Here is a 21,953-nt window from a genome sequence, read left to right on the forward strand (position 1 = left end):
GCAGGCCACGTGCTACCAATCCTGTTCTTAGGCAGTTCTCCTTTATGCAATACAGGGATGTAGGTCCCCAAAAAGATGATGTTACGGTCACTTACAGAGACTTAAGTAAGGTCTAAGTAATGCTCTTTCAAAACCACGCAATTTCCCCTCCTTAATATCACTATTAGCACCAGCAGGGCCATGCCATGAGCCGGTTTTGCTGAAAACTGCAGAAAAAGCAACCACCGCTCTGCCACTCAGAATTGATTGAATTTTCTCTCCCTTGTTAGACAACTGCACGTTGCGAGCCATTGCTATGACATACAGGTCTTAAATTCTGCTTTCATTAGAGTTCATCTTTTGTCACTGCTAACTACCCAGTAAAAATGAAACGCAAAACACTTAAATGCAAAGCAGAAGTATTATAAAACATTGTCAAATACACTGTAATAAAACATTAAAATGAGCTAAGTAAGAATGATTCACTTTGTTTTTTCTTTTGTTTTCTTTGACTCACACTTTGTCCATGAGCTTTTTTGTTAGAGCCAGTATGTTCATTGGCTGCGATACTTTTTCACAATGCTTTATCTTTTTATCTATTTTTGTAAACGCTGCTTCAGGTGAAAATGAATGAGTGGGGATTTCTTCTTTCCCTACAATGAACCTGAAGGAAAAAAAAACAAAACAGAACAAAACAACAATTATATAAATAACTCAAAGAAATACATGAAGTCCATTATAAGTCTCTAAGTCTTTCAGACAAGCTTGAAGTTACCCACAGGCCTGCAAAAGAAAATGCATCCTATACAGCTACCAAACCTTGTATCTCTGAAAAGGTGACTCCACCAACATGTATTTAAACTTCAGATAATGGTCAGAATTGCTGCCAGGAATTTTTTAAAACTAGGAATAAAAACCTTACTAGGGAAGTCCATCTCTCATACAAAGGAAGAACACTAAATAAGAAAAAAAGGCGGCACATGAAAAAAATCTCAATTATCTCCAGCAAAATGGAGTTACATAACGGTTGATAATTACTATAATATTTTTATAAAATATCTGTTTTGTAAAATCTTCAAAATGTTTTCGCTCCCACCAAAAGCATCAACTTTGTTTTGCTTGGCTTCATCTTCAGCCCCCTTTCTTCACCCAGAAATTGATATTGTCAATATACCAGTTCATCTTAGGTGTAGAATTACTGTGTATTGAGGGCAACAGAGGACACAATGGCAAGATGTTTCCTAACACTTTGCACTATAATCCAAGTTACAAGTTACACTGTACTGTGGTAGTCTTGCTCAGGGTGATGAAGGTATAAAAAATTTGTCATTCGGTATGTGACTGTGAACTGGTGATTTGAGAAAGCACTGTTTCTGCATGTTGCCATAGGAGTGTTTCGTGTCCATATTTCTGGACTGCAGACCGAACTATTTAACTGTTGGCACCTTATATCAAATTCCATGGCTCTTTCATAGCTGTAAACTCTATAAAATATTTCCCACTACCAACAACAGCAAGTCTGTCTTGCTTGACTTCACCTCTTTTCTTCACCTGTGAGTTGATACCGTCCACGCACTGGGCTGAGTGGTAGACAGCAGAGTACGTAAGGGAAAGATAAGGAAAAAGTGTCTTTGTACTTCTGACACAAGACACGAAGACAGGAGAACTTTGTATAACTACAACAAATGAGTAACACCAGAGGGTCCCATTGCAAAGTAAATTCTAGGAGACCCTGGACCACGATGGCAGACACGAGGTTTAGTGGCACGTTGAGAATATCTCAAACTAATATGCTACAAATCCATGCTTTATTTGGGTGCTGGTTACAGAACTACTGTTGTCTTCATTAAACATGTTGTAAATGCAGCAAATAAACTCCAGGTTAAAACACAGCAGCCATTTGCTTCCAGAAGAATATTGCAAATGGCGAATCCCAGTTTTAGAAAGAGAAAAGGTTAACACTCCTCCAAAAACATGCAACCGTATGTCTGCATTTCCTTTAATAACGGTCCCAAATATGAAAAGATTCCTCTCTTGCCAGCATATTATGCCTTCTTCAAAATATGCTGTATACCCCAAAAGTTTGAAAACTTTTATAGCAGCATGATTTTTCTTAGGAAAAATCTTTTCATACAGATTTCATACGTGCCACTGTGCACGATTCCTCAAAATCTTCACTTTAAGCTACGCACTCACAGAAACTTTACTTACTTTAGCGCAGAGTATGTAAATCCTTTCAAGCCATCTTTGCACCTGAAACGTAAAAACAACAGTTTTTTCTATAATGGGCTGCTTGCAAAATAAAGTGTTACAGATTAAATATTGTGTAGAAGGGCAGCGGATGAACACCAGCTTCTCATGAACAGAAAACAGCACATCTGTAACAAGTCTGTGGCTATCCCCAACTTCACAGTTGTCACCACAGCCTTGGGACATCTCAGAAACAAAGGGTACAGCATACAAATACCAGCGCTTCTCTCCTTCATCCAAACCAAGAGTGGAGAAATTTTTAAAGGATGGTGACAGAACCACTGGGGTGACAATGGAAGATTGCATTTGACAAAGAATTGTTGCTTTATGGAAAAGAAGCCATGATGAGTTTCACAAAAATTAAATATTACTGCAAGTGGAGAAAGGAGGGTTGGACCTCGATAAAATACCCATCCTCTTGTGAAGAGCTGCAGGGAACAGTTATTCTGACTTTGAGATAAATTGTTCTACTTTGCAGAGTGCTGATCTCTGCAGCTTGTTACTTTAAGACAACTCTCAATCTCAAAGTCCTGGTTTTTCAATTATATAATGGTTGTTGTGATTCTCAGCTTGATTATGTACATGCTTCCTTACAGACTATAGCGTTCCTTGTGTGAATAATGACCACAGTAAAGAGTCCGTAACTGGCTGTGAAAGATTTAGGTTATTGACTTTTTTCTGCCCCGGATACAATGAAAGGAACTGAAGCTTGCAGCTGCTACAGATTCTTCCTGGAAAACTTCTCAGTGTCATGTTGGTAGCAAAGCACGGAGCAGATACTTGGTTCCCCCCCCCCCCCCCCCCTTTCTTTTTATAGAATTGCATGGGGAATACATCATGGTAAAAATGCATTCCTGACATAATACATAAAGCACAAACTAGTAACTTATCAACACCATCATTTCAAGAACACGTCTACTCTAAGAGAGGACAGGACGGCAGTCGCAAAAGCTTGGTAAGCGGGAGCAGATGAACACAACCCTTTCCCTGCTGCCTGCAGAGACCACGTTGTCGCTGGAAAGCCCGTGCCCTCACCCGCCCGAGAGCACGTTACACCACCTCCAGAAGACACCATCCATTGTCCTACCGATGGCCGGGCACACACAAACAGCAGGAAGAACGTAATGAGATGAAAGATGTTCACAGATCAAGAAAGTCTTGCTTTGTCCTGGCAGGCAAGCGCCTGGTGCGGTGCTGGTAGGATGTCACAGCATTCAATGCTCCTGGGAAACTCTTCCCAAGGGTATGGCCTTCAACGTAAATGTTTCCAAGGACTTGATTTTGTCACCATGTGCACAGTGATAAATAAGTATGAGGCACAGTTACACACAGCACCAAAAAATTCATACTAAAGAGTTTCTTTTAAAATGACTGCACCTAAAATATTGGTTACGTATATGTGATCTAAAGGGATTCAAGATAAACACATACAAATAAAATTGCTTACTGTACTTTTAAATAATATAGAACTTTGTAACCAAAGATATGTAAACATTTTATTTTTTATGATTCTTTACCTATGGAATTCAGAAGCGGAAAATTATCATAGCACTTTTACAGAAAGATGGACTGAAAGATGGACTGAAACAATTGGTGAGTGATGGACTGAAACAAATGAAGTCAGCTTTGCCCAGAGATCATAACAAATCACTGGCCGAACTACAGAGCCCCAGTGCACGGGGTTTACATATACCCACCCTATCCACAGAACCACGACTTCGATTTTAAACCTACAGTTGAGTGTAAGTTAAATGCCCTTTGAGTTAAGAGCATTCAATACATTAAGTCTGCAAAATGCCAGCTTAAGAATAGGGCCTTAGTTTCTACTTTTCTTTTCCAGTAAATTAAAAACATACACAAACCGAAATGTAAACATGCGTTTCTAGAATAATATTGAAACAGAAAAGTAATCCCAGTATGAGCATAATGATGTTTTTGCCTTCATCACTTCAATGTAAATGCACTTTTGAGTTGCAAGTGTTCAATTATTCCTTTATTGCACCACCAGATGTCCCTACCCAACTAGTGCTCAGACTGACCTGACATGACTGATGCCATCCTACAATTCATTTGCTTTGAACTGTCCTCAAAGAAATTGTCATTCAAATCCTTTCTTCACTAATATTGAAAATCAGAAGACTTCTGAATCACCGAAAGAGAAAACAGCACTCCAACCCCCTCCTCATTACTCCAAGAAACATGAAAAAGATTTCTAATGCCTATTCTAATTACACAATTAAAGTCAATTCTATGCACTAAGTATTTGGTATATCAAAATTATTAGATATTCTTACTTTTCTTATTTTATTAGTTATTCTATATAGTTATAGACCTACAGCTACGAATCCCCCTGCAAAATGCACTGAAGTTAAATACATAGCTCAATATGGAAGTAATGCTAAAGATAGTTCCATTTTTTTCCCATTAACTTCCTGATTTTTTTAATTATAACACAGTATAAAAGTACAATTTAACTTCTTAAATAGAACTTAATTCATGCTGCTTGCTGTCTAAAATGTCTTGTGTTAAGTTATTATGCAAAACTAATGGGTATGTGGAAATATTGTGTATTAAGGGTTTCAAAAACAGGAGTCCCAGAGAAACAATATTTTCGATTAAGAGTAATTTGCACTGTAACTTTCCCTTCTCTGACATGGCAATTTTGCTCCTACAAATGAAGCAACAACCAATGTCAAAACTAGAAACCTAGTTTTTGGCTTTACATCATGAATTCAGTATATTAGAGGTTTCAGAGTACTGGTCTAGAGATTGAAATTGCCTTATTTATTCACTCACTAGGTACGCAACACTGGCAGCAACAAAAAAACCCTCCGCACCGACTCCAAACATGCTTCTTTTTGGGGAGGGGACAACAAAACCCCGTGCAGGGACAGCATGGAGACATCACAAAGTCAGTGACTGGCCTCGACGGTGACTGCTGAGGTACAATGCTAGCTGCACATGGCACGTTTCACGAACACCTGCCTGCTAATAACTGAACTAAGACTAATGATTTGCTTCATACAGCCACTAATTGGTAATAATAATGCCACCACTAATTGGTAATAATAACTTTTACTCAATGCTTCATTGCTCAAGGGGTGAAAAAATCTGCACTCTGCTGCTGACCCCCGCGAGCCATTCAAGCTGCAAATGAGCACAGTAAAACGCACCACATGTGCCCAGCATTGCAGACACGCCTGAGACGGGAAAAATCTCAATAGTGTATTATAAGCTTGTTTTTAGGGTATTATTCAACCTGGAAGGTCTGAGATTATGGGTGAGTTGTATGCCGTTAGAGGTACTCGGCGTAGCTCACCTCTGCTACCATTCCCACCACCCTGAATGTCCCAGGGACCAAATCCCAAGCTGCAGGAAGGCAGCACCATTTTTTGCCCAGCGAGCAATAATTTAAAGGGTGTATAATCTAGTTACACTTTCCCAGCAGACAGGAATTTGTCCCTGGTAAAAAGCCAGCGGCACCAGCGACTCCGTCATCTGTCCCCGTTGGGCACGGTGTACCTGATCACACAGCAGAAATGCTCTGCTCCGTTCCAGCTTCGTTTTGGCCAGAGCCGTGGTTGGAGCCAGAGAAGCAGAATAACCAAGGAGCCATAGCAATTAATTTGGGTTCTCCAAATTTCCTGCTGGGACAATTTTGGCACATGAGCAAATAGGGTCGATTTTAGTAATGCATATTTATAACATAAATCAAACTTATGGCCACACACATTTATTTTTTCTTAAAGAAAACAGCAAAAGTGGAATAGAGCCAAGGCTTGATACTAACTATATTTCGAACAAGACAAACTAACTCTAATTATTTATGTTTGTGTATGTAAAGAGGTGCTGTACATGAGTTTACACTACTCTCCCTCCCTCCTGTGGGAAGGAGAAGCTCCCACACTGAACTCTAAGGCTGCATGCCAGCAATTTTGGTTTGGGGTTTTTTATTAGTATGTCTTCTTCTAACTCTTCTAAAGATTTTCTCCATGACCAATTGATATACCCTGAATAAGAAGCCTTCTGAGGAAATAAGTCACTTTTCACCCATGGAACTGGTAAGGAGAAAGCAGCTCACAGCAATAACATATACCATGTTTAACAACATCCCCATATTGCTCATGTTATCCTTCAGGGTAAGAGTAAATCAGAAACTCTTATATGCAGAGCTCTCATTATGGCCATGTGGGAAGGAAACCCTGCAAGCACAAGACGTGTTGGCATATTACTGCAGCACATCTGCCCGTAAAGACTGGCCGGGGGGACCAGGTTTCTGAGTTAAGGTGTCTTGTTTTATGGAGAAAGGAGGATCACAGTGATGAAAAGTGACGGTGTCTGAACATGCCAGCCACATCCCTTAGTATTAAATCCCATGCTATTAGGAATTAAAGGCTATCTATGCTCCTTTGTGAGCTGTGCTGAACTCTGGAGGATAATCCATTTTCTGTTTTAAGCTACTTAGAGGGGTTACTACACCTTCCTCCTTCTGTTTTTCTATCCTTCATTCCTCATCTTCTCCCCAGTGTTAACAGTCAACGCTTTCTGAAATGTCTTCTGTATCCATTTCTCTTCTTCATTTTCCATGTCCTCTTTTGCTCTTTCTTCCTGCAAGTCGAACTCCTATTTTGTATTTCCCCCATCTGTCCTCTAAATGTTATTCTCAAAAGCTCAGTTCTTTTTCTTAAAAAAAAATAAAATAAAAAAATCCGTCAGCACCTTCTCCACACCTCCTCATGGTCTGACACTTTCCACCATGCCAGTCAAGTGGGTTGTGACTACGAGACTGAAAGTGCAGAATAAGCACTACTGAATAACAGGATTATAAAGAAATTCAAGACTCAGGGACACATGCTTAATCATTCTGAATCACAGAAATTAAAGAATTAGTTCAAGCTCAGTTCTAAGTTGTTTTGAGACCAATTTGTTTATGTGGTGACTGTAACATAAAATCACATTTTGGAAATAATAGTTTTCCAAAAGGGTCTGGGATCCAAGAACAATTCCAAACCAGTAAGACTGGTTACACCTCACTGGTGTAACTATGTAGAAAAGAGTTACTTTAAAATGAGCTATTTTATACCTCTAGATATAAAATAAGAGCTAATTCAGTCAAACCTGGTAAGATAAAAGAAACTGAAAGCAATGCTTGTTCAGAAGTGTGTACCACTAGTATTTTTCCCAGTGGCAGAACACACATTTTTGTTTTGAAGTGGAAAATATGATTTCTAAAAATTATAATCAGACATGCCACAAAATCTATTTTTACTTGTCACTACTTAGTTGTGGTGAACTTTCCAACTATCTGAACAGTATCTAGATCCTTCTCAGTGACCAAAGAAGAGCATGATTATTGCGCTAATCCTAATGACGAAATCCATCAAGCTGTCAGTGGTTTATGATGAAGCTGCAGAAAGACATTTTACACCTCATTTAGATAAATCTATGGGAAACTAGATCCTAAAAATCTTTGTAGATATGGTTATGCAAGAGTCTTCTGACTACAGGAACTACTCATGACTTTCACATCAGCTTAAAAAAAGAATACTCTGCTTATGCATTTTCCTATCAGAAATAAAGTGCATCAAATCTAAAATTGCAGCACCCTATTTGGAAGCAGAGAGGAATTTAGACGTAATTCCTTTGGATCAAACCCACTGCTTGCAGTTGAGTAGCATCTAAACACAGAGGAGCTTCCCTCCTAGATCTACAGCTACAGGCGGCACAGGAGATCAAAAAGCAGGAAGTTTCCTTCGTGGATGGCTAGGTTGTTCTAACATGGAAGATTCAACAAGATTTTTTTGCTTTTTCTTTTGTATTTATGGCCATTTCAACTAATCACCTTTATTTGTATCTTATTAAAGACATTAAAACTTGCATATCTCACAAAGATAATTCAACCCAAAAAGAATATCCGTATTTCAAACTAAGTTATGGTCCCCTGTATAGATCTGCAAACATTATTTTTGTCCATCCATCCAGACAGAAACATACCTCTTAGAGACACCAAACAATCATCTTACAAGGCACCTGGAAATGCTGAGAGCAAAAATAATCTGTTCCATGCACCACCTGCTGTTACCTTTAACATTTCCCCCAACACCAAACATAAACCTTTCCTTTGTGCTATGTCTCCACATCCCAACTTTTCCCAGATGATGCAGGAACAGGAATAACCACCCGCTTTCCTCTCTTCCTCCACTTTGCCAGGACTGGGATGGAAAAACTGAAGGAAAATGTTTTCTTCCCCTCCTCTCGCCAAGGGTCAGGAAGGAGGCCCCACCACCACGGACCAGGTAACCCCAGGAGAACCAGCGACGGCGACAGGCAGAGAACACGTCCCCACCGCGCTCGGAGCTGCCTCCTCCAAGACTCAATAGGATCACGAGGCACAACTTGTGACTTGTGCGCAGGAAAATCAGAAGCTAATTTAAGGGAAAAAGGGATTTATACCCGGATTCTCTCTCCTCTGAACTGCCCCTTTTCTGGATTAAACATTTATTTTCTTCCTATCTTTACTCACAGGTCTTACCTATTCAACCCAGGACTATGAAAAAATTATAAGGAGCAATTATAACCAAAATATCTAATCTTGTACCCCACGGACAACACGTAGCTTTTAGAAGACATATCAGAAATCAGATTAAAAATAACTGAAGTCAGAAGAGTTGTAGCGGAAACTCTTATAAAAACTGTACTTCAAACTATTAAATGTGCAATGCAGCTGGGATCAAAATGCAATGAAAAGTCTCATTGCTTGTGTTTCCAAATCAGATTGATAGTTTAACTTCTGTGTGTTTAAATAAAAAGTGAAAGAATGTATCCGTGACATTTCTTTTAGCTGTGCTTGCAGTATAAAATGATCTTTTGAAAAGGCTATGTTTTTGTAACTATTACATGCGGCAAATATAAAACTACATTTCTTAAAAAAGTAAATGAAGAAAGAAAGAGCAAGTAGGGACAATATTCAACGAGAAGGGTGAAAGAAGCACAGTAGAGGATGTACATTCTTTTTTTCTAGACCTATATTGAATGCATAATTTACAATACTTGGAAAGAAAGGGTGAATGGAGATGACAAACAGTGCAGTCAACAGTGAACTATGGTCCCATTAAGCTTTCACGTAAATCCAGGGAATTACATTTTTGAAGAAAAATTCTGCAATTCTGGCAAGAATGTGACACTGCAATTGAAAAGAAAGCTGTTTATGCTGAAGTTAAATTACAATACTGGATTCAGGGTTGTAAACCAAAGCTGTTATCAATCAACATTTCACATCTGATTGCTAATCAAGTTTTGTGTGTTATTGCCAAATATGAAATCAGATTTCTAGTGATGTTAATCATCCTGCTACTTACAACACTCTCATTTCTTCAGAGATTAGTGCTTCCTGAAATGTGCACTTTTGACTAAACAGAATTTCTCTTAAAGATCTTAAAAAAAAAAGAAAGAAAAAATTGGTTTTTATTATTTTAGCTGGATGCAGCCCTTCCATGTCTTTGTGTAGCAACAATGTTGTGCTGTGGGCTCCAGAGCAGCAACTGAGTCACTCGGATGGCCACGTTCCCTTGTCAAAACCCTTCATCAAAGCCCCTGCCTCACACAGCTAATAGAAGAAGCCAACGTCAATTAAAAGAGCTGACTAAACAATGAAGTGAAGTATTTATCTGCTTAGTTCATTTGTTTGTTGAATTTTGGAAAGTGATGTCGCTCTTCCACTACTCAATTTTAACCTTTTTCTGACAAGTGTTTTATCAAAAAACGGTAACCTTCTGCTACAGCAAACCCCAAACGCTCTCTCCAAATCAGGCACAGAACAAAAAGAGGAAATGGCAAAAAATCCCTGAAGGCATGAAGATGGGAAGTCAAATTGTCTCTAGGGGCATGAGGATACAGAGAAATGTACCTTGACGCGCACACAAAACCACGTCCACCTTCGCGGCCGAGGCTGCGCCAATGCCGTTTCATTGTTGTTAGAACAATGAGAACAGTCAGTCAGACACCAAAGGGACACACTGTTATGAGATTAAAAAGTAAATGATCTTAAATTCATACTGGGTTTGGCTCAGGTTAAATAATGGTGGCATTTGCGGCAATTCTATCTTACACGGAGACCTGTGCTAAATTTATCTACTGCCATATTCTCCTCTGGCTTTTTCTAGTGGCTCTCTGCAATTGTGGGGGGAAAAAAAAGAAGAAAAAAAAAAAGAGGCTAAGCTTGTTGGAACTGTTTTCTGTAAACATATTTCATGCTATTTGCAGGTGATTCAAAATTTCAGTGAGCTAAACCTCTCTCATAGAGACTGACTGATTAATTCAAGCATTCAAGAGAAACGGATACAACCTTTGCTTTCCCCAAATGATCCCATAATTGGATCGAGGGAAATGTTTGGCTGTTTGCTTTGTTTCAATCTGGGGAAAATGTGATTATGAGGAGACGATCCATTTATATTTTTATATTACCCATATCTCTGACATTTAATAAAATTGACATATATAATCAGAATAAACTTACGATGAAATGAAAAGCTATAAAAAGATTTTAAAGAAATTAGCCATCATTCTGAATACGCCCAGGCCATTGCCAACTTAGGTTACAGACTGAAGATACGTGCCTTTTAGATCAGTGAGCTGTTATTTGTAATGCACTGACTTGAAGTGAGATTTTCACTCTGTCACTCAAAAATATTCTTAATTGTCCACAATGCAGAATGCTGTCGAAATCACTGAGACTGTTACAACTAGGCATTGAGCCGTAAGCATTAGGATAGCACCAGTTGGTTGCTACACTCAAGCTAAATGACCATGTTGCAAAGTTTGTTGAAACTTATTTCTGGCTATGTAATATTTCTTTGTGATGACTGCCCCATGAAGATTTACCTGCTTACCTGGAGTTTACACACAGATCACGATGCTGTGCTGTGTAGGCGTGCCTCTGAGGTTCGTAAGTATCATAGGAAGTCTTGAAAATACATTAAAATCCCAAAACCATACTCAAAGAACCACAGGGTGAATAAAGTATTTGTGCACAGCCTCAGAAAACACTATTTTGAGAACCAAATCTCAGTGCTACCACAGAAATTCATTCCTGAGTAACTCCCTTGCTGGCTTATACTGTAGCAAGGGACCAAATTTTACTCTAACATAGTTCTATTTTAAATTACTACAGTGCTGTTCAAATAGATCATATTTTTAGTGCTGCACATCCAGGTGCAGTATTTGAAATAGAAAGTTGCATCACCAAAAAAAAAAAAAAAAAAAAAAAAAAAAAAAAAGCCAAGGTCACAGTTGGAGGGGGGAAGTGTCACCTCTGCAATGGACTTCTGGCCCTTTCTTATTCTAATAATCACATAAATTTGGCTTCTGAACATCTGTAATGCTTCCAATTTTGATTTTTTACAACAAAGAACTTTAAAAAAAAAAATTGAACTCTATACCAAGAATGTGTGCGATCACCCAGATAAAACACAAAATCTTCCCCAAAATATGAAGAAAAAAACAATTTAATTATGTAACATGGAATATTTTCTGCAACTAACTAATTTAACTAAGTGAAAGAACATGGTATTTATGAAAACAACCTTCCAAGAATTATTGCTGGGAAGTTAACTGCTGATGATATCATTGTTTACAAGATCAATAAAACCTCCCACAATTATTTCACTTTGCAAATATACCAGGGGCATTTACAACTACTACACAGAGACAGTATGAAAGCCTTGCCAATTTCTATCAGTGTAGCCAGAGTGCCACCATGTCTGGACTTCATCACAGTGTCCCAGAAATTACCAACTTTCTTTATCTAATTTTCACAAGGTAATTTGTAGTATCTCCAAGATGCAAAGCATGAACACGTGAATTGAATCAAGGAAATCAGAAAACTTAAGTCCAATGCATACGTTTTGGCATGTCACAACAGATAAAAAACTTTTGGTCAAGGCATTATGGTGGGTTTTTTGAGGTTGGGGTGTTGTTTTTTCAAACTTTGAGATTGGAAACACTGCCCCAAATTTCCATTACATTTCATCTATACAGAGAGCTCTGGACACTTGCTTACTCCTTTGCACTCACACATAAGACACGAGCAAAAAATTAAAATTAAGATTAATCAAAGAAATATCAGCCCCACTTTCCAAGCTAGGGAAGTAAGGTATGTCACAGGGATATTATGACGAGCATTTTTTGTACTTCTCTTGCGGAGCACAGAAATAACACCAGGCAGCTGAAAGAATGCACCCACTTCAAAAACAGTGTGACTATATATCACTGAAAAATAACATTAGAAAATTTCTGCTACTTTTCTAACCCAGTCTATATATACAAATTATATTTTGTTGTTCTCCAGTGCCGTATGCTAAATATGTATGTAATTACATGGTTGCCCATTTCTAGAATGCTTCATCAAAATATACATCTACATACAACTGATGTGCCTTTTCCTAAAACATATAATTAATCAAGTATTTAACGTCCACTGATCAGATTTCAGCACAGTGGCAAAGTTGCCAGTGACATCTGATATTGGGAATGGAGCTTTGGACTTTAAACTATACCTTGTTTCACCTCCATCCAATTCTTATAAAAGTCAAGAAAGTTTTAAATGCAAAATACTCCTCAACAATTCACAAAAAACCTGAAGACACAGCAAGTAAAGACACTTAGTTAACTTTTGGGCTGTCAACCTGGGTATAAGTAACTCCCATAAAAATCAATATCCATAAAAACGATGCAATTTTACTCCTTGTCCTTGCAGGATTTATCTGGAAGTATAAAGATACATTATCCTGATGCAACTTTGGGCGCTAGAAGTAATGTCCACTTTAGTAGGAATAAGCTGATATAAGTGGAGAAAGCAAATGGCAGTCTGTTCAGAACCTCTGTTTGCCTTTGAAAAAATTTATAGGGAATGATACACATTTAAAATAGCTCACCAAGTAGATGAAGGTGAGTATTATTAACCCCAGTTCAGTTTGTGAGATTTTAAAGAATGATTAGCTCCTCTCACCGTTTCTCAACTATTTTAAACTTCTATTACTTTCAACTAACTGAGATAGAAAACATGTGACACTACACTAGGAAGCCAGAACTTATACATTAAAAATGTAAACTTATTTAGCAAGGTAAATAAGTGGCACTGACAAAACAGAAACAAGCCATCCAGAAGTACTGGTTAACATTATCTAAATGAAGACATGCCAGAACCTCTACGGTAGAAGCAAAGCTTGTAGGTCTGCAAGTCAAAGTTTGAATCCAAAACATTTGCATATGCAAACATATCACCAAAGTCACAGAGAAAAAAATGTCAGAAAATCCTTATGACTTGACTCATTTTTAGTCAGAAAACCTCTAATTTTCAACAGCTTCTATGCTTTATTAAACACAGCCATCATCAAACTCTGCTTCTTGGTAGTTGCCACTGCTCCAGTAACAGGGAACAAAAAATACATGCAAGTTCCCAAGTAATACATAAAGAGCACAAATGTGAGAATATTTTCTTTTCCTTCCATACTTTTTTCTTGTTTTCTTGCAATGTATAAAGAGTGGGGCCAGTTTCTAGGGGAAGTTATCACTGGCAAACACACGATCTTCTGTTTATCGTTATCGAGGAAGGCTGTCAGATGTCGCACAAGTGTATGGCACTAGGGTGTCTTGCTACTGCACAAATCTATTCCAATCCCCCCGAACCAGTCCCTCTGAAGGCAACTCTTTGAGGGTACGTTCACACGATCAAAGCAGTCTGACATGGAGCCATCTACAGAGTCAGCTCGGAACACAAGCTGAAGAACTCCTGTCCGTGTCACCATCGCGCTACGCCCAGGCGAGTTGGTCCTACCAGGAAAAGCAATGGTTAAACTGATCCTGGAAACTGGGCTAGCACTGCACGGCACCACTGTGCCACAGAAACGTCACAAGTCAATGGCAATGTGTCTCCATCAAAGATCTACCTCACACAAAATTAACATTCCATTGGAAAATCACAGAAAGTTGGTCTTTTATAATACATAAGGCCTAACCCTTGCTATTTTGGGGGAAAAAAGATCCTATTCAGCCTTAAATTCATCATAAGCATGGGTAACCAGCATAACTAATAGCATACTTGTGATGTGTTCACATCTGCTTTTGTCAGCTACTAAATATGTAGCACAATCTTCATCTTCTTGGCAGCAAGTCATCTCATTTCTAGCGAAGGACAGTTACAGACTGATTATGAGCCACCGATGTGACTGCAGTGGTGAAAAAGCTAACATAACTTCAAGATGCTTTAGACAAGTTATTTTTAGTAAAGACAAAATCAAACAATAAACATCATACTGTCTGGGAAAGGAGGAATTAGACAAAACTGCAATTCAACTGGCTTCCTAAGGAGGAAGGTGCCTACTGTGAGAAGCCATCATACATAAACAGACATCGTAAAGCACCTGGAAGACAACCATGAGGACGTGTCTAACAATCAACAGTTTTTTCACACTTGTGAAAAAAATCCCCAACAAAACCCAAAACCCTTTTAACACTGGGTAACATTTTGTGACTAGAGATAAAAAGCAGTATGTGTCGTACACTATTGACTTGATTCAGGCTTTGGACCCTGAAGCACGTTGACGATTTCTTTTAAAAATAACCAGGGAAGCATAATCTAATGGCAGATATCTAGAACGAATACTAAACTGGTTAGACAAGAGTAGTGAGAGAGCAGTTATCAACGGCTTCCTGACAAACTGGAAGGACATACTAAGTGGTACTCCACAAGGACCTCTCCTGGATGTCCGCTACCCAATAATTTCAGTAGTGAGAGAGGTGACAGAGCAAAAAGTGTATGCCTATTACATTTGCAGATAATACCAAGCAGAAAAGGGCTACAAGTGGAACAGATAGGCTCAGAAAAAACAGGATGTTATTCATCGACTGCATGTGCATCATATATATGTAGAAACAATCAACTACACAAACAGAGGATAAAAAGGGTGGAGGGTCAAAATGCAAAAGCTGCTCTGGGATGTAGAAGAAAAGCTACAACCTGCAAAGCACTGAAATAATTGTCTTGCTTTATCAGGTTTATCAGGTTTATCAGCTGAAATAAATTGTCTTACGCATCACACTTCAAGGTGGACTCACTTCAGGGAAACCAGAACAGAGCAATGAGAATTATTTGTATGGAAAGTTTGAAATAACTGGGGTTGTTCAGTCTAAAGAAGAGGGGAGAAGGCTAGAGGGAGACAAGGAAAGAAGAAGCTGGGAGGATGTGGTAAGTGTTCACTACTTAAGTTTGCTACAAAGTGAAGGGAATAATCTGTTTTCTTCAATGTCTGTAGTGGACGGAAGAAAAAGTCATAGACCAAAGTTGCATCGAGATATATTCAGATCAGACACTCAAAAAATCTTGTAATAAAAATGGCTAGGAATAGGAACAGATTGTTTATGGATATCATGGACTGTCCATTACTGGAGATTTTAAAGAACAAGTTAGTCAAGATATTTGACAGGAATGGACTAAATGATGCTTCCTTAAGGTATAGATAAAATTAAACAATCTCTCATGATTTCTTTAAGTCCTTTTATTTTATATTAAGAGACAGAAAAGTTTAGATAATACTTAGAAGCTTATTAAGAGAGAAAGAAAAAGTGGAGATCCTCCAGAGCTGTTCTGAAGGTTTCTCTGTCCTAATAACGGAGAAGTATAACTGCAGCGAATGAGGATCCAGAAAGGACTCTCACTCTGAAGGCACTATTCTACCCAGGCCAGCCCTTGGTTCCCTCAGCTGAGAAAAGCCTCAAAAAAATACTAAATAAGAGCAGGTACATAAGATTTTAACTTTGAATTCACCTGTTTCTTGTCTGAGTTTTCTTTCACTTCCAATGTTAAAGTCACAAATGTAACCATTTGTCCTCCTAGAATAAAATTCGTGTTGTCCTCATTTTAAATTTAGATAGCAAGCTCAACATACTTTGTTGTCCCTGAAAATATGAAGTAAAATAAAACTGGTGTGGCAAACAAACCTTCACGTGGCTGCAATCCCAGCAGGTCGGGTAACAGAAGGTGTTGGATTATGTTTGTTATCCAAAAGTAAAGGTCAGTTTTGGACCTTAACTTCAACTATCAGAACATGAAGGAAAAGTACCCCTAAGTGTTACCTAGTGCCCCTCAGTTATGGGTCAACAAAGAGGCACAACTGGGTAAAAACGTCCGTAAGACCACAATACACACCTGGAGAAGTGACACAACTGCCTTAGTTGTGACATGCAGCCGAGGGACATCCATCGGAGGGCCAGAAAGTACATCGGCCTCTTCCTCGACAAGAAGATACAGCCAGTAGGAATTAACTGTTCTACTTGCTTGTGCCAGGTACTTTTTCCAAAGTCAACATTTCGTAAGAAACGATGTCAACCGTGACTGATAGACCAAGGACTCTGAGCATGAAGGTGTGTGTACCCATCCAGGTTAAGCAGACCACCCTTTCTCTCCTTTTGCTGTGAGTCTTCTTGTATGGAGCGCTTCAGGAGACATCTTATGTCTCAATCTTGCTTCCGAGATGAGTTCCCTTTATTAAGCTTTAGTAAGAATAAATAAACAAACAGCAATTTCCAGTGACATGTCCCTTTAATTACATCAGAAGCACCAAGATGTAGCAAACTAAAGAGAGATGCAAGGGAATATGCAAGGGAAACTTTTGGCCCAGTTGACCTGTTAGCACTACACATTCTAGCAGGAAAGGAGGAAAATCAGTGGACAAAGGATTTGCACCACGAACTATTCCTTCAGCTCTGACAGCTTTCCAGTGAAAAAGTTCAGTTTACAGTAATATCCAGGATGTTTGGACTGTTTTCTTCAGGGGATTACATTTCTCCATCTCTCTCTCCCCAAGCCAGAACATGTCTTTTTTCTAACTGCACCTGATGCTGACTCACCGACTGCTCTGGATGCTGCAAAGCCATGAAAGCAGCTTAGACAAGGCTGCTTAATTTTTAATTTGCAGTAATTAGGTGGAGACGAATCCAAGTTCTAGTGGCATGTTCTTGGCGGTTTTTTACCACTTTAATACACTCATCGATGTTATGTAAACAATGTTACAAAGTTCATATAGCAGATGGCAATTCTTGGACCTATACCATTTCGAGAGTTTATAATAAAGTTATAAAATGTACTTCATGCAGAAGCCAACTGCAGAAAAAAATATTATGGTTTCAAAATTTCACTTGTAATCCAGCAAGTAACTACAGCAATAGCTTTACATTAGTATGACAACCACAAGTCAACAAAATTATGCTTAAGTTGGGTAAGTTATTATTAAGTATGCAAACCAGGCAGTGTGTACCATCTGCATGGTCATTCAGCCTACCAATTACTTACTGAAGTTTAATTTTATTCATTATTTTCCACTGGCTACTGGCATACAACATTGTCTAAAAATAGTATTATACATGTTTCACCCAAGAGATACTAATAGTTGAAGGTAAAAAAAAAAAAATATTCGTAGACGTTGAAGAAATCAAAGGTTTATGAAATTAGGTAATTGTATGAATGTGCAGATTCATGGTAAATTTTAAATATATACTCAGAGAAGACAAGTTTTTAAATAACTAAAAATAAATTGCTCTTCAATAGGATTCAGGAAACCCACGGCACTTGTGAAAAGAGATGATTAGAACTGTAATCAACCAAGGGCTGACGTTTTTCCAAAAAAATGTGAAGAAGCCATGTTTTGAAATTATGTGTTTCAGTCTACAATACTGAGAATAAGGAAAGGATTCATGGCAAGGATTAGGATGCTACAAATCATATGGAACATATGAATAGGACTCTGTTTCCATGTATCAATAGGGGTTTAATTTCTGAATGAGAAGCTTAAGCAAGGGCACATTCTTTTGTAAAACGTCCCACGGGTTTCCTAGAATACGCAGACTTGGTAACATCCTCAGTTCTAACTTTACTCAATAGGTTCTTATAAATCTGCTATCAACATTTCATTTAATGCTTAAAACGGTAAAAGATCGGAACTGATTTTTGAGGAAGATAAGAAAAAAAGAAATAAAGTACATGATAGGTAGAAAATTAAATTCTCTCATTCTACAAAGAAAAGTTTATCAAGAAGAATTGGTTGTAACTTCTCAATGTTTGCCACTCTGGCTGCTATCTGAAACCAAGATTTCCCAGGGAAAAAAAAAAAAAACAAAATCCTCAAACAGCTGGAAACCATCCTAGAGATACAAAATAAATCACTTGCTAGTGAATTCCACACTCAGAAGCCCTAATCAGTACTCTATACAAGCAACAAAACAAACAAAACCCAGAAAGAACATTAACATCCCTCGTAACTGGTGTCTACTAATTGCAGAGCATCAGGACAGCTTCAATGGGAAAGCAGAGACTGAATAGGATTGTCTGATAAATCTATTACTCTCAAACACTCCACACAGTATTCCTGACCCTGTAGGTCACAACCTTTTGCTCCCAAGTCACTCATGCAAAGGGGGATAAAGAGGTTTAGCCCATTCTATTAAATCCTTGTAATTATTTGTTACAGTTTTAAGTCATCTAGCATTATATACACAGTAATTTGGTGAATCACACATGCCCTTTTCAAATGAAAATACAATAGACAAAATGGATGTAATTTAGGGTAGCCCAAAACTTCGTGAGTTTAATTACTTTTATGTTTAGCTGGTAAGAATCCTGTGTAGTAGACAAATTAGATATAATAGCCTCCAATTATGCCTAAACCAAACAAAAGTGAATTATTTCACAATGGAAGGACATTAGAAATTTATCTAAAGCTTAAATCTACAACAGAGACGGGAAAAACACATACTGACCACAACAGGGTATGAAAAACAGGGTACCATCAGAGAGCAGCATAGCCATAAGTAAATCTTTGGATAGTCAGTTTTCATTCTCAAATTTCACATCACTAACAGTTTGCTGTCAAATATAATATTTCTTTTATGGAGTAATTTGGCTGAAATCTGCCAACTGTACTGTATAAAAATGATTACTTCACCTTATGAATCACTTTTCATCAACATACTTTTAAATACAGCTGTGAAACTTTTGTTCTAGAGAAAAACAACAATTTTACATTGTTGATTTATCTGTGATAAAGCAAAGGGTGGAGTCTGGGGATTTGGGATGTTTTCTTTTTTGTATTCATTTACTTGTTCAGGATTTTAAGTATAACTAACTATTTCTTTTATAAATACATTTTAAAAAACCATGTGCATTTTTATCTTGCAAAACAACATTACACGGCAATCAGTGATAAATGTGTTTCATGATGTGCTTGCAAAAAATTGACCTGTGGAATCCAGTCGAGTTTTGGGGGAAAAAGTCCCACCTCCAGTCCAGAATATTAGAGTTCTGGACTTCACTAGGGAGTACGTTTTAGACGTATTTCTAATCCTACTACCAATGGTGAGGTCTAAACCCACCAGAAACACGTCCTCTTCAAGGGCCATATCTTGCAGCACAGGCAGAAGCATCTAAACTGACAGTCTGAAAGGACAAAATAACCAACGTCTGTCTTACTCATGCCAAATACTTCTAGAGTATTTCATTAATTCTTTCCTCATTTTCAGATTCATGCCCCATCCCTGTGGGCCAGAACAAAGTACGTGCAAGGAAGTTTAGCACATAAGGAGCAGAGGAAAGTTCACTACAAGCAACGTGCACCATGAAAAGCTTCACTGCTTTCTGAGCTGTTTCAGAAACAGTTCCCACAGGGGGAGGGTTTCGTGTTTATAATGTGGATACAATTACACTATTTAAAAGATCTTTTCTGGAAGGCAATCCTCCAATATGTTGTGTATTCCTATTCTCAGGGCAAATATGCCAGAGTTAAGAGGCTTCTTGACAGAGGCGAGCAATGCTGATGTCTAAGAGCCTCATGAACCCTGTAGGCACAACCTTGACAAAGCAGCGCATGCCCTGAAGCTTCAGAATATTTGTGTGGTCAAGTCACAGAGGCTCCACAGAGCCCCCCTCTGCATTTTGATTTGGTCATACACATTTTAGCTCTCTCTTGATCAAACTGTATCATTTTCTTTTATCTTGGATACGCCCCAGACCCTCCCATGCCTTGCCAATGGGCAACAGCACACCTTTCCTCACGTGGAAGGCACATCAAGATGCAAAAAGCTCTGCAGTGTCGGTGTCACGGAAGACGAGTGACTAACCCTGCGCCTCCGCGTTAAACCTACCGGCCTGCCGCGACGGGTTTCCACGTGTTAAGAAATTGTGAGGAGGAAAAGAAAGCGCGCTCAAGAGTTGCTAGTGTTTTGTACAATTAAGCTGTAGAGACAGACGACGGAGAAAAGACGTCTTTTATCTTCTTTCGAATTTATGTTGCACTCTTCGAGGATTCGGATTCTCTTACCAGACTTTAATGTTGCCCAGCCTTTTTTGTTTGAGGTTTGTACACAAGGTTTTTCTGTTGTCCCATCAATATGGAATTTGCATGGTTGCAAACAGTAACTTAACTTTAAAATTGATATTGAAATGATGTTCCAAATTAATTTAAATTAAGAATTAACAATATTCATCAACTTTTTGTTCTGATACTTCAAAGTATGCCAGAAGTTTTGGTACCAGACATTTCCAGGCAAAATACCATTATTTATTCATTCAATGATCAAAATCTGAACTAAACATTTTGTGAGTTCAATAAACGCTACCTCCCACCACTAAACATACTCACAGAAATCTTTTCTTACATTTAAACACAACTGAGTTATATTCTTTTAAAGAAGACCACACTTCACCAGAGAAGACAGCAAACAGGACTGCTCCCTGTTTTCCCTCCCCTGGGTCAACACAGGGGAGACTGTATTCTGCTTCTGTAAACTCCTTCTTTTATAGCCCCCTGATTAGAAGCAGGGTTTAAGAGGTAAAGACAACCTTAGGTGTGCTTTCAGCATTGGGTTGAATTGCAATCACAGAAAGAATTTTTTTATTCATCAATGAAATAAAAAATAGTACAGCATTTTCTGTATGTTTCTAATTGAGTTGAATTATTTTTATAAGCAGGTGGCTCAATTCTTGAATTAATTTGGCATCCTGAGTCAGCTATATGTTTTCATGTCCTGTACAACTTAGATTTTGAGTATCTGCATACAGATAGCATTTCATTGCTATTTAACTAACTTGCCAGCACATCATGGTTAACTTCTCCTCTTCCTTCAAGTTTTTTTTTTTTATAAAGAATTTTTTCTTCTTTTTCTATTAATAGTTTAAAAAAAAGTAAGCTATATTGAGAAGGGTGCACATAAATAGTTATGCCTTTTTAGAGACAGGAAAAATACCAAGACATTTAAATGCCATTTATTATTGACCATAAGGCATTTTGATCATCCACATTCAACTTCTCTAGCTATGGATAAACAACAGGAGAGCAGCAAAGTTGCTTAAAACCAGTTAGGTTAAGTAAATTTTGGTTTTTTCATTAATAGTTAAACCAACAAGTTCTTCCAGGAGCAAACAAATGCACCAAGCCTGATTTCCTAGCAATTTGCACAGCAAGTGTAATCCAAGAGTGTAACACCCTCGTGCGCTCTCTGGGGTCTACAACGGACCGGGTTCATCCGGGAGCCTGTGATCACCAGTACAGCTGTCTTGACTACACAGCTGCTTATTGTCATGAAAAAAGCAGAATTTTCTGTATCTTTGGGACCTTTATGTTTTTGCAAATATGACCAAAACTGGCTCTCGGGTTCAAAGGCTCCTAGGAAGAAGACTG

At 38.3% G+C, this 21,953-nt stretch overlaps 1 protein-coding gene across 1 annotated transcript in view; it reads right to left on the reverse strand.

Annotated features, from left to right (window-relative positions):
- The window catches only part of TMEM135 (transmembrane protein 135), a 180,695-nt gene that overhangs the window by 18,905 nt on the left and 139,837 nt on the right, over positions 1-21,953 (reverse strand). The window contains exons 7-8 of the mRNA XM_030042887.2: positions 2,191-2,232; positions 497-643 (exon numbers count right to left, since the gene is read on the reverse strand). Of these exons, the coding sequence (XP_029898747.1) occupies positions 497-643; positions 2,191-2,232 (189 nt within the window). The remainder of the gene's footprint in view (positions 1-496; positions 644-2,190; positions 2,233-21,953) is intronic.

This window comes from Aquila chrysaetos, chromosome 19 (assembly GCF_900496995.4).
Source record: "Aquila chrysaetos chrysaetos chromosome 19, bAquChr1.4, whole genome shotgun sequence".
In the NCBI taxonomy this organism is placed as follows: domain Eukaryota; kingdom Metazoa; phylum Chordata; class Aves; order Accipitriformes; family Accipitridae; genus Aquila; species Aquila chrysaetos.